This window comes from Melopsittacus undulatus, chromosome 6 (assembly GCF_012275295.1).
Source record: "Melopsittacus undulatus isolate bMelUnd1 chromosome 6, bMelUnd1.mat.Z, whole genome shotgun sequence".
Taxonomy (NCBI): Eukaryota; Metazoa; Chordata; class Aves; order Psittaciformes; family Psittaculidae; genus Melopsittacus; species Melopsittacus undulatus.
In genome coordinates this window covers 21,412,419-21,424,935 of record NC_047532.1, presented here as the reverse complement: position 1 = coordinate 21,424,935, position 12,517 = coordinate 21,412,419, and the positions used below count along the sequence as shown (strand labels likewise).

Genomic DNA, 12,517 nt, shown 5'->3' with positions numbered 1-12,517 from the left:
GTCCCTGGAGAAGCCTGGCTCCAGTGGTGGGGCTCTGATATAGTGAGATCGTGTATTTTCAGGAGTGAGTGCTTAACACAGGAGACCATCTACATATATATAGTTGATGAATGATGAGTAGTACTTAGAGGGGACTGAGTGACACATTATGTCAGTAGGTGAGTAACCTGTGTTTAGTTAGGCTGCTTGGCAGGAATGGTGCCACTAGATAAGACCATCTGTGGTTTTATCTTTTTTAAAAGACTTTAACCTTTCGGGAAGAAGTCTGGAAGGGTGTGTATTAGCTGTGCTCATTCATCCTTCCAGAAAGATGTCTTTGAGCCCCATTTGACTGATGAGCCTAGTGTCAGGTGAATGTCATGTGGGAACAGTGAGCATGTATGATACCATAAATCTGCCATTGTTCCCTAATGGCAGCTGCCTACAAAAGCTCTCTGCAGGAAGGGATCTGCTCTCTGAGACTCTTTGTTGTTTGACATACCAACTGTAACAGAAATGGCTTTCTGCTGTAGGTGTAATTATGTGCAACTGCTTTGTCTATATTTCATGATTAAATTTTGAGGTTGTATAGAAGCTAGAGTAACCGAAAGTATTAGGTTGATATTTCTGAATAGTTCTTTTTCCCTTTTTTTCTGCTCACATAGAAAGTCTGTACAACATAAACTTGGATGAGAATACTTGTCTGGCACACGAATGCAAAACTGTTGAATGCAAAAATCGCCTTTTAAAAGCTGGGTAGTGACAGGGAACAAACCAGTCTATCACCAGCTGTAATAGATTGGTTTCTCCCTAAAAATGAAAATGTTTTGCAAAAAAGCCACAGCCATATTTGATCTTGCTCATATACATGTGCATGCATCTTTTGCCTTAGCCTTGCTCCATCCATTTTTTCATGCCGGCTTCTTAAATGTAATGCTGGTTTGACTTGTGCAAGCTGGAGCTAGAATATGTGGAGCTCTGCTGCACACACATATCATGTAGCACACAGCTCAGGGCAAAGGAGAACTTTTAAAATTAGAATTGTAGAGCTTTAAGAAATGAGCAGTGAAAGCTACATAAATAAAGCATATTTATTTGAATTCCAGTTTCTTATAATGTAGCTGTTGAGATATTTGATTAGATCTTATACTCAATATGCCATATTGAGTATAAGTTCTAATGTTGTCTAACATCTGTTGTTAATACAGCCTGTCACCTGGAAATAAATGAATAGGTACTCGTGGGATATCTGGAAAAAAGAAGTGTGTTTAGAAGCATCACTACTTCTTTGAAAGGAATAGCATAATAATTTATGAACATCATGGTTGCTCCATATAAACAGAAACAACTTGGAATTTTAATGATCAAAATTATACTTCATAATGGGAGTTCTAAGGTATGCAATTAATTATATATGAGATTAAGAAAAAAAACCTGCCTCAGAGTGCATTGATTTGATAGCATTTGAATAGTCTCAACTTCTGGTCCAGAGAGATCTGGATCTGGGTTAGATTTCCAAGGAAGAAGTGGGAGTGCTCTGCCCTTAGAAAGGCTGGGCTGAGTGAGGCTGGAACTTGGCAAAATCATCCCAGACTGAAACAGGTAGGAAGGAGACCAAGCATGCATGTACTGACTTGGCTCTGCTGAGCTCAGAGATTGGTTCTGCTTCTGCTCCCGCTCCCACTGGCAGCACGGCGTTGTATTTTTGTGACCAAGATCTGCACTATAGACTTTGGGGTAATCTTTTCTCTGAGGAAGTAAGCAGTGCATGCTGCTTGGGAAAACAGTGCTCTGAGAATAGCTTGGCCTTATTTACACACTTGTAGTTTTGTGAATACAAAATACCTTTGTCCCTCTAGCAGTCTCTAACTACCCTTTTCACCTGCTGTTTCTTTCTGCTTAACCCAAAGTTTCAGTAGCAGCGAGTGAGTTGTTTTCATATCTGATCATTTTGGGAGGTACTCTCCACTGAGCTCTGCCTCACTAGTGTGCATTTTTGTTGTTTTCTGACCCCCTCCAATTAAGGACCTCAGGAGCTTTATAATTCTGTTTGTGGCATAGCATTGTGCACTGAATGCCTTTAGTCTTGCTTTTAATAATCCACCTCTTTCTTAATTAAATATAAACATATTAAAAAAGGATTCTTCTCAAAGTAGCAGTGGCCAAGTTTTGAATACTGAGTCTGTTTAATTAAGCTGCTCATCTTCTATTTTTGCATGCTTCAGCTGGCATGAAGCTTTGTGTTTGCAAATGCAATTCATATATTTGCTGTGGATTTAGATGCCCTTTTGTAAAAAATCATGATTGTGGCTTCATATAAAGTATGAATTTGATTAAATATAAAAAAAAATTAAGCTCAGTATACCTTAAATAGATGTAGTTGTGTTGTGTTTTTTTTTTTAAATACAACTTTAAATTGTTAGTTTTTCATCTCCAGCTAAAGCATACATGAGTTCAATAATGTAACTCCCTGGCAGCTGAGCAGGCAGGAGCTCACCCTTGTACCCAAGCAGAGGTAAGACCTTTGCTGGGCTGGTATGTCAAAGATTTGAGTGGTTGCTCCTGCCAATACAGAGATGTGTTTGCTAGCTTTGGATGTAGCAGATCACACACCTTGGTTTGGAGCCCCCATAGTACAACCCCTGTTGTGTCTGCCAGGCAGGCATCAGTCATCTGAGCACTGGCTGGTCTGGGAATTAAACTGCACTGGGTCCCAGGTGCTGAAAAGCTCCCTTTGATTAGGGGAAGTATATTATGTAATGTGTCACAGGTTGGAAGATTAATGAATAATTGTTAAACCACTGAAAGCACTTTAAAGTGCTATGAAATGCTGAGAGATAACACTGAAAGTAGAGAATAATAAGTAGAAGTACATTTCTAAAAAGCCGTTATAGATTACATATTTTAGAAGGAAATGAAAAACTAAAGCTGTCATAACGATGTTGTGGTTTATATTATAGTGATGATACAATTTTCAAAGTAAATATTTAAAATGCAGTTGTTGCCATTGATACATTAACTTCATTGAACTGCTTTTCTTTCCTGTGTTCTTCTTGAGGTTTTTTGTTGTTGATGAGTGAACTTTCTTCGTTACTGTATTAATATTGATGATATCCATAATCATGGAACTGTGGTTAATAAATGCAAACTGGGAGATTAGACAAAACTCCTTTAAATTGTTTTGCAGATTAACAGGCACCGTTTATGTTGGATTTCACTTACAACTTTGATCTTACTGTGGGCACAAAAGAGGATTAAACTGTTACTAGATGGCTGGAGTTATTTGATTCCCCCACCCCCTGCAAGGACCCCAAATCCAAACTGCACCTGACAAATTAGAAGTGCATACTTCCACTAAAAGCTTTGAGGACATACTTTGTGCTGTGATTTGCTTGTGATATATACAGATTCAGTCTGAAATAAAACATTGTGTGCTTTGTCATAAGAATTGAGAGGATTACCCAGTTTGAAATTTTAAATTGCAAGTAAACCTGAATTATTATGGAGTGCCTCAAGGAAATACATGGTGTGCTATTGGCACGATGCACTGCATAGCAGGATTTGGCTTTTCCAAGGGGTTTCCTTGTAGTTCAGCTTGAGATCAGTGGGTTGTTTTTTCTCTGAGATGAGAAGCAGGTGGGTTGTTTCGGTTTTGCATCTGAGGTTGGCCTTGGGTTTCAAAGACTTGTTTTGAAATGTGGATCTTTCTTTTTTCAGATTTCAGTACTGGTGTTTAACACAGACCCTGACATAAAACTGGGTGCCTTGAGATGCAAGAAGGAAAACCTTTAGTATTGTACTGGAAGAAATAGAAATGTTCATTTAAATGGAGAATGACCAAAAAGAAAACTTGGAAATTTACACCCCAGAATACATAAAATTCACCCCAATGATCTAATAACGATGCTGAGCACCACACAGACAAGTGTGTATCACTTCCCTTCAAGTGCTTCCTGATCCCCAAGACTAGTAGAGGTGACGAACCCCAGAGAGGGGTGTGCACAGAATTCTCCTTGTGCCATAGCTGCTTCTCTCTGCCAGGCAGCCCCAGACATCATCTGGGTGACATCTTAAACCACATGTGCTGCAGTAAGAAGGCCATAGCTGGGTCTAGGGCACTCTGCACTGAAACTGCAGAGACAATTAAGCATTTGAATTTAAGAATTTGAAATACAATAGCTGCCACTTTAATGGGCTTGTTGGAACACAGCATTTGTAGTGGTGTAGTTGTTATCGTATGCAGTTGCATGATATTTTGCACTCGTGGTGCAAACACACACCATCTGCTTCAGGTTGAGGAGGATATTTCCTGTAACAAGGATGATGTGCACAGTCAGTTTTAAGGTTTTGCTCACTTTCTTAAAGCCTGGTTTAGAATAAGGTGCTGGAGGAGACCAGAATTTGCGTATCCCTTTTCCATTTGGGAATTACTACATTCCAGACTGTATGCACTGCTTTCTCTACTGCTGCCATCCAAATGTGGATTATGAGTTTAACCCGAAGCTTTCTGTACCTTTATCTTTGTCCTGATTGTGGACACTTATGCAAAGGGTGTTCTGTTGGAAGAGGACTATAGGGTATGGATTATAATCATACTTAACATAATGTTTTCCATGTGAAATATGTTAATACATGATATTTTAAATATTTTTTTTTGTGATGTAGCATTTTAAAATTAAACCACTTTTAATCTAATTACCTTAATCTAATTCAGCTTTAATGCTTTTTCATTATTTTTTTGCATAAAGCTCAAAATTTTAATTGGAGTAATAAGTATTGCATGTTTTATGAAACACCTTCACTGAAAGTCTTGGATACTTTCCATTTGGGTCCCTCCAGACCCATCCAGTTTGAAAATACACTGTTTTATCCTCTCCTTAATTACAGTACGTGGAACAACTCTCTGTTAACTGTTCTTAAGTTCCACAGGATAATGAGTCTACCAGAACTAGAGAGCATACGACAGAAAACTGTTCACAGGAGGAAGCTTGCTGTTGCTTAGCTACCTATCTTTTTAATTTGGAATCTCCAGCAATTCGATAACGACTAGCCCTTAAGCTGCTAAATGTATTTGTTCATTTTGACACACTGTACTGTGTTACATGTGCGTTTCACCAGTGTGTACCTGCTATTATTGGAGGGATAAAGAGGGTGTTGGCGTTATATTGTGTATATTGCAAACCCAAGCTATTATGTCAGTTACAAAAGCAGCACTTGGTATATACTGAGTTCTGAGGTGGGAGCCACAGCAATGAAATTCAGAGTAACTCGAGCTAACAGAGCTATTGCTTCTGCTCCTTCAACTCAGTCCCAAATACGAGAAGTTATGCATCATTTGTAAGTTCTGCAACCAATCTGTAGTCTTTTAATAGAACACATTCTCACATCAGTTTAGGCATAATAAGATACATAATTAATTGCAAAGGAAAATGCTGCAACACTTCGCATTTTTTATCCCTTTAGCATTTCCTCTCAAGTGAGAAAATGCCCAACTTTCAAAAATTGCCTTTTGCAGAAATTTGCTGGAATAAGACTCTGAACTAGGGAATATTCATAGGATAAATACTGAATTACTTGGGGATTTTTTTAGGAATCTGGGAAAAGCTTTATATTCACTAGTGCTTTCTGATCAATCCTAAACTTGGTGCAAAGGAACAGCTTGTCTGGGGACTGTTTATGGCCGTAGAACTTCTATAAGCATAGAAAGAAACAGTTTTTTTCTAAACCATTTTTCTGGTATGTGGATCTAAAAAGGAAATTTACTCATTTGCTCTTAAAGTGATTCTGTCTTGCTTTAAGAGTTTTTCCCACTGGGAGAAATCTCTGTGACTCTTCCCTGTCTGTCTGCACAAAACAGTCAAAGCGCTTTCTGCAGCAATGCAGTTCAGGCTTAGGTATGTTCATAGAAGGGCATCATGCCTTGGCCTCTGACTTCATCGTGCAACAGTGCTGGCATTGCTGTGACGGCTGGGAGCAGTGCCTGCCTCCTCGCTGACAGAAGTACGCAGGCAGTGCTTTTGGTAGTGACACAGCTGTGCCAAGAGGAAAGAACTGTTGGGTCTGCCTTTACAGCAGTTCTGGCTGAAAGCTCTTTGCCAGCCTGTGTTACAAGCACAACTTGCTGACATAATTGATGGAAGCAGCAACTCCATTTTACACAGAGATGAATTTGATTCACAGGAGCGAAATGCAGCTTTTTGTAAAGGAGCTTCAGTGCTGTTTCCTGCTTGCTGAAGTGCCCAGCTGGACAAAGATGTGTTATTGACATTTTCTGTGTTACATTTGTCATGATTTTGGAAGGATGAACTTGTCAGTTTGACAACTGACTCAATTTTTAATTCAGTGATGAACTTGGGAATCTATGATCAAGTTAATGTAAAGAAAATTACCTATTTCAGTTCTTATACTTTGTAGGCTTAGATATCAATCTGTATAATCCCATTTTAGTTATTCAGAAGATTTTGATGTCTGTATGCCCCTAGTGGAAAATCCTGGCATATTTCAGTATAATTTTGTGCTCAGTTAACCTCACTATTGACTTAGAGATGTACAATAGAATTACATCTCTTTGCCTTTTTACTGTGGTTCAGTATGTGTGTAGATTTCAGTTCTGGGTCTGTAAATCTTTCCGATGAAGATAATTTATTTTTAAAATGACTAAGTAATCTTAAAGGCTGTTGTGTAGCCTCGTGTGTTTTTTTTTTGTCATTCCTTCATGCTTTTTAGGTCTTTCCATTTTAACATTGCATCTCATGGCTTTAAACTGACTGTATGCATGTCCTTGATTTCCCACTGCGGAGCCACCACTGCACTGGCCTCTGTTTCCTTGTGGAATTCCATGGATGTTTCAATATATGGCATGACAAAATGTAAAACCATACTCATAGATCATCTTATAAATATTTATTCATATAAATTCTTTAAAGAAATTAAATTACATGCTCTAGACAGAATAGGAGAGAGAGGCTTTTAGTGTCACTGTCTGCAAATTGAAGTCATTTGTCTAGAAGGGTCAGGTGCCACTTTGTGGTAAGGTATTTGTGTGAGATCCAAGAAAGGAAAGATTGATAGTACAAAGAGATGGATGAAACAGGCACTGCAAGAAGGATATGGGTTAATTAGGAGGATTTAAACAAGAAAGTTCTTTTGTGGGGAAAAGTGTCGTGTTCTGTTACTTTCAGAAGCGAGACGTGCTGGCAGCCTTCTTGAACATGCAGAGTTAGTTTTCTCTGCTGATGTGGAGATGTGTGGTTGTGAGTATCAGCAAGGTGGTAGATTACCAGCAGCACGTATGCTGATGATGAGTGATGATGATGAGCGCTGCTTAGGAGATTGTGGGGCTTGTGTATACACACACCATCTCTGCTGTGTCTTTGGTTTTGCTGTTGTTGATGTAAATTGTAATGCTGGTTCTGTGATTCCTATATCAGAGGAAAATCATTGATATTTCAGACTGCCAGGTTCTTCAGGTGTCTTGGGTGACGTGGCTGTTTGTTATACTTTTTAATTACAAACATAATACTTGTAGGGAAAATCCTAAAGCTAAACCTTTGTAGCTTAGAAAATAAGAGCAGAGCAATCAACAAACATTGTTTTCTTGTTGATAGGGAAGCTGTTCTGAAAGAACAGACGCTGCAAACTGTTCCTTATTGCATTGAAGTTCACCAGCCACCTGCTACATTTAGTGGAGAACAACAAGCTCCCATACACAGATTCATGCAGGAATTGAAATGGTACTATCTTTTGTAATAGTTATTTCACAGGCAGAAAGGGAATTTTAAAATTGGCTCAAGTGCAACAAACCCAGAATAGTCCCTGTGCCCCTTGTGTCTCATTCTATACAAGGACAAAATAGTGCAAATCTTTCAGCAAGGCAGGAATAAAAAGCTCAGCCATCACCTCAGTATTTATTATTGTAATAGTAAATCACCTCTGTCTGCCTAGGAGATCTGTAAAACATACCTGCTGAGGGCAAGAGGAGGCACAGGCATGAGGGGCTGAGTTCTGTTTCTGAATATGGTAATTCTGATAGTTTTGTCGTGATGTTCTTAACTAAAATTCTGCATTCATGTAGCTGCACCTTATTCTTAGGCCCAGGGACAGATCCTGGGACACATAGCAGCTCTTACCTTCTGCAAGGCATTTCTCACTGGATGTGGAGTATCTGAGAATTTCTTTAAAGAGGAGGAAGAGAACAGGCAAGTTTTATCTTGTCTCACTGCTAAGTGTGATATAGAAAGGCCCTAACAAATTGCAGTGTATTGCTTTTTACTGAAGATGAAAAAATTGGTGAAGGGACAGGTATTTGGACTGAAGAATATATTTCTGTGTTAAGAAAAGGCAGTCTCAATGAGGCCCCTGGGAAATGTGATTGACATTAAAAACAATCCTGTTTTGTTTTATTATATTCCGGCAGTAACGAATCTTAGCTTCTCATGTGGTTAGATATCTGGTTTTTCATATAATTCTGAGTACAAAAGGAGCAGTAAAAAACATTCTAAGTATTGAAATAACAGCACTCTCTTTTCTCTGTCACATTTTCATGTGTTGGAACTGTTTTTCATACGACATTTTTTTCTTGTATTAACATGAGGTCAGATACAAGAAACTCAGTCCAAACAAGTAAGTTTGAACATGCCCCACAATACTGATCAAACACCTCTGTCAAAGTGGTGTCTCAGGCATAGTTCTGGTTGTCTTTTTGTGGTAGTTAACCTTCCTCCTTGAGTGGCAGCTCACCTCCCGCCCAGCTTTGCCAGCACATCAAGAAGAAAGATGCCTCTGCTTCAGGAAGAAATACAGCTTACTGGTATTTTCTCTACTATAAGGGCATTTTTTATTTGCAGTCGATCAACATGATGAATGTTTGATGTGAAAACTGAGTATTAATTCTTTGTTTTTCTCTTTTTGTTTGTTTTTTCTTTTTTCAGAAACCAAAACAAAAGGATTGGCATCCTCCTGGAGGATTTATTTTAGGACTCTGGGCACTGATCATCATAGTTTTCTTCAAAACGTATGGAATCAAGCACATGAAACACGTCTTCTGAATTTGTGCAAACAAGACGATTGCATTGACTGCTATATTGGATTCATTGATGTCACTTGAGTTCTCTGTACATGTGTTATGGCTGGAGTGAAAAACAGTGTTGAGATATTGCTTCTAAAAGTTGTTTTGGAGTCATGTCTTCTGCGCTTTCTTCTGCAAAGAGTCTGCCAAATGATTTTAATGTTACTGGTCAGAGATACCATTTTATGTTGTCTTGTTATAAACATATTTTAATGCTTTTCTGAGCAATTTTTCTTTCTGGATAAACTTAAAAAAGAGGACAGACCTAAACCAAGTAACAGAATTTCTGAGGCTGTGAATTGTAAATGGGCAATTATTCTCCCCCATATATCAGAGTAAATCTTAGAAGTAGTCAACCTACCACTAAAGAACTAGGCATTGCGCAGAATATTATTTAAGGTGTCATTTTATCAATGTCAAGCCATTTTGTAGGCTTTGGCATGATGTATTGAAAGCTTTCTTCACGAAAATCAACATACCCTAGAGAATACAGATTTTTTTTTTTCTTATTCTTTCTTCTTCCCTGTTAAGTACAACCTTTAGATCAGTCCTCTCACCTCGGGCAGTTTTGAGTCTAGGATTCTATGACTTGGTGAAAGTGAAACAAAAATGTATTATGAGCTCACTGAATTAACTTCAAAACATGCTCCAAGAAACTGAAACTGACTTCACCATGCCCATGAGGAACCCTTCGCAGGTGTGGTATTTTTCACTGCATACAATATGGACTTGGATAATTTTGGGATCTTCAGTACACTGGATTTTTGCAGAGAAGAAGAAAATCGACTCTGGCATCAGAATGAAAAATGTTATAAATCATTCTGTTTTTGTGAGCTCTTGGAAAACAAGCTTCATCACCTAGGTTTTGTAAATCCTATTTTGGCATACTGATTTGTTCTTCTTGGGTTTTTACTGATGAATGTATGCTAAAAGGGTTTTGTCTGTATAATATACTGATACTAGTGAGGAGAAGGGCAAATTGTGCATGTATAGAAACACGTCTGCCAGCAAGGATCGCTTTTGCAGTATGCTTTTGGAACCTGTTCTCTAGCTTAATCATAATAAAGCTTACATGATGCATACATAGTGTAAATGCTAGATATAGCTCTCTAAAAGTTATTAGGAAATATTTATAATCACACATAATATTAGAGCCAATATGTTTCTCTTAGAATATGGTGTTGAGCATTTTCATGTTGCACAGAACAGGCAAATCTGAGAGCATAAACATTTTTGTTGTCCTTTTTTCTTTCAGGTTTGTTGTGGCATCATGTCCTTGGGTCAGGGGTAGCAAACTTGTCAGAGCTGTGTAGGTGCTCACTTGGGGGGTGCAGAGGAGGAAGCTGTGGAGGCTCCCAGCTGCATCCAAGGGCTGATTCCCAGAGAACAATGAAAACAGCAGTGCAGTACAGCTCTTGAGTACTAAAACCTTATTTTGTTTCTTCATACACCATCTAGGCTTGGAGAGGATAAAAGTACAAAATGATCTGTATCAGGATGTAAACACTCACCTGCTACACCTTTGTTGTGCTTTTTGGTGAACAGCAGCAATTGTTTTCAGTAGCTCACACTAAGCACCAGGAATAGGAACTAATTTGCATTTAAACCAAAAGATTTTCTACACCACTATCCTTATAGTTCTGCAAACTGATATTCTGTGCTTAGTAATATTAGAGGCTTCTTCCCAGTTTGCTGATGAGCAGTTTTTATATAACTGTTGCACAGGTACCCTCTGCCAACAGCAGTGCAGCTTCCTGTGAAAGATGAAAGCTCTAGTTGCTGGAATTGATGGATGGGCCTGAGCGGCATTCCAAGTGTTGGAGCTTGGATCTCTACACAGTGTATGGGGTTTGGGGCCATTTTTTTTGGATAGCAACTTTCATAAGCAATGACTTTCTATCCAAAACCTGATGCAATGGTGACTTTTCTGAAATTCGGAACACATTCGTCCCCCTCCCCCCAGCTATTTCTAATACAACAAATGACTAAGATCTGTTGTGGACAGACTGTATAGAAATCTAGATTATACACATTATAGAAATGTGTAGACCCAGTACAGAAATGAATCCTACAGAATTTCTGAGAGGATTTGCTTAGCTTTCATTTTTTAATCCAGCCTTTGATACTCTTTTTGAATTGTAACGAATATATTTTAATCAAATATTTATTCTATAGGCAAGTTTTGTCACACTTTAAGAAGTGGTTAAAGTGAAGCTGATAGAGTTTTGTGCCTTGCTTCGGTTGCAATTATGCTTCTCAGGCTCCTCAGGCCTTACTCAATTTTTCTCTTTCCCTCTTTCAGCCACCTTTTGCAGGAAGCAATAGATAGAAACATCTACAGAACTCAGCTGAATTTTGCAAGTAGCAGAGGATGCCAAAGACGCTGTCTTCTTAAAAGCTTATTTGCTGGGGGAGAAGGAGGCAATTAGGTGGGTTATTAAAATGCAATTTATGAATAGAAGCACTCAGTAAGTGTGCCTGTGAAGGTGATTAAATTGAAGTGAGAACAACAGTTTGACTGGAATGCAGCAAACTGTGCTTCAGGCAGTTTCAATGTTTTTCTATGCACAGAGTGGGGAGCTTAAATAGATCGTTCTCAGAATCACCATAAAGTTGTCTGTGATAGACTTATGAGACAGTATTTTCCATACTGTGAAAACTTTTATTCCTTGAATAGTTATAGCCTGAACGCAAGAATAGACATATCACAGAATTGTCTATAAATGTGTTTTGTACAATTATTTATTTCTTTATTTAAATCTCATAATTTTTAATTTTCCCTGAAAGCCCTTCAAACTCAGTTTGGGATCTGAGCTCCAGGAACAAGCCAGGCCATTCTCACTTACAAACCATTTGTGTTTTGCAGGCCAGACAATGTGCTCATGCAATAGAGATGCTTCCTCCATTGCGCACAGATGATCTTTGTAATGGAATCCAGCAAACAAGCCAGATGTCAGTTTCTTGATGTTTCTTTGTATAGAAACTCCTAGAGCAAAGTGAGATGTCAGCATTTTGTGAGTCTCCATAGATAGGTTTGTGAACCACGCGTGCCTGGGCTCGCAAGATTTCGTACATTCATGTCTGCACCATATACCAACCGCATTGACAGGTCTTGAAGCTAGTGTCATAGATATTGTTTAGAATACTCATGGATGATAAGCATGTAAGTTGTTTCATTTCATTACAGCTTTTTCAGGATCACATATTGAAAGGTGTTACTATTTTTGAACTGAAGAAATGGTAAGTTAACAGTAGGGTGATATTCACATACACATTCTGTCATGTCTGCGTTTGATTTCTGAACTCTAGGAAATGCTGTATACATTTGAGGACGCTGTTCTGAATGACAAATGTACGACCATGCCCAAACGTTTACACAAATGTATGACTCTAAGCTACACTTTTGTAATAGGCTCAATAGTGAGATTTCCACAGAATCAGTGGAGAGAGAAGCCAGAGCCATGAGCAGAC

At 38.5% G+C, this 12,517-nt stretch overlaps 1 protein-coding gene across 1 annotated transcript in view; it reads left to right on the top strand.

Moving 5' to 3' along the window:
- Nucleotides 1-10,274, top strand: part of PIGK (phosphatidylinositol glycan anchor biosynthesis class K) — a 68,333-nt gene extending 58,059 nt beyond the window's left edge. Inside the window, exon 11 of the mRNA XM_005151051.3 lies at nt 8,910-10,274. Within this exon, the coding sequence (XP_005151108.2) occupies nt 8,910-9,026 (117 nt within the window). The 3' untranslated portion in view covers nt 9,027-10,274. The remainder of the gene's footprint in view (nt 1-8,909) is intronic.
- Nucleotides 10,275-12,517: the final 2,243 nt, after the last annotated feature.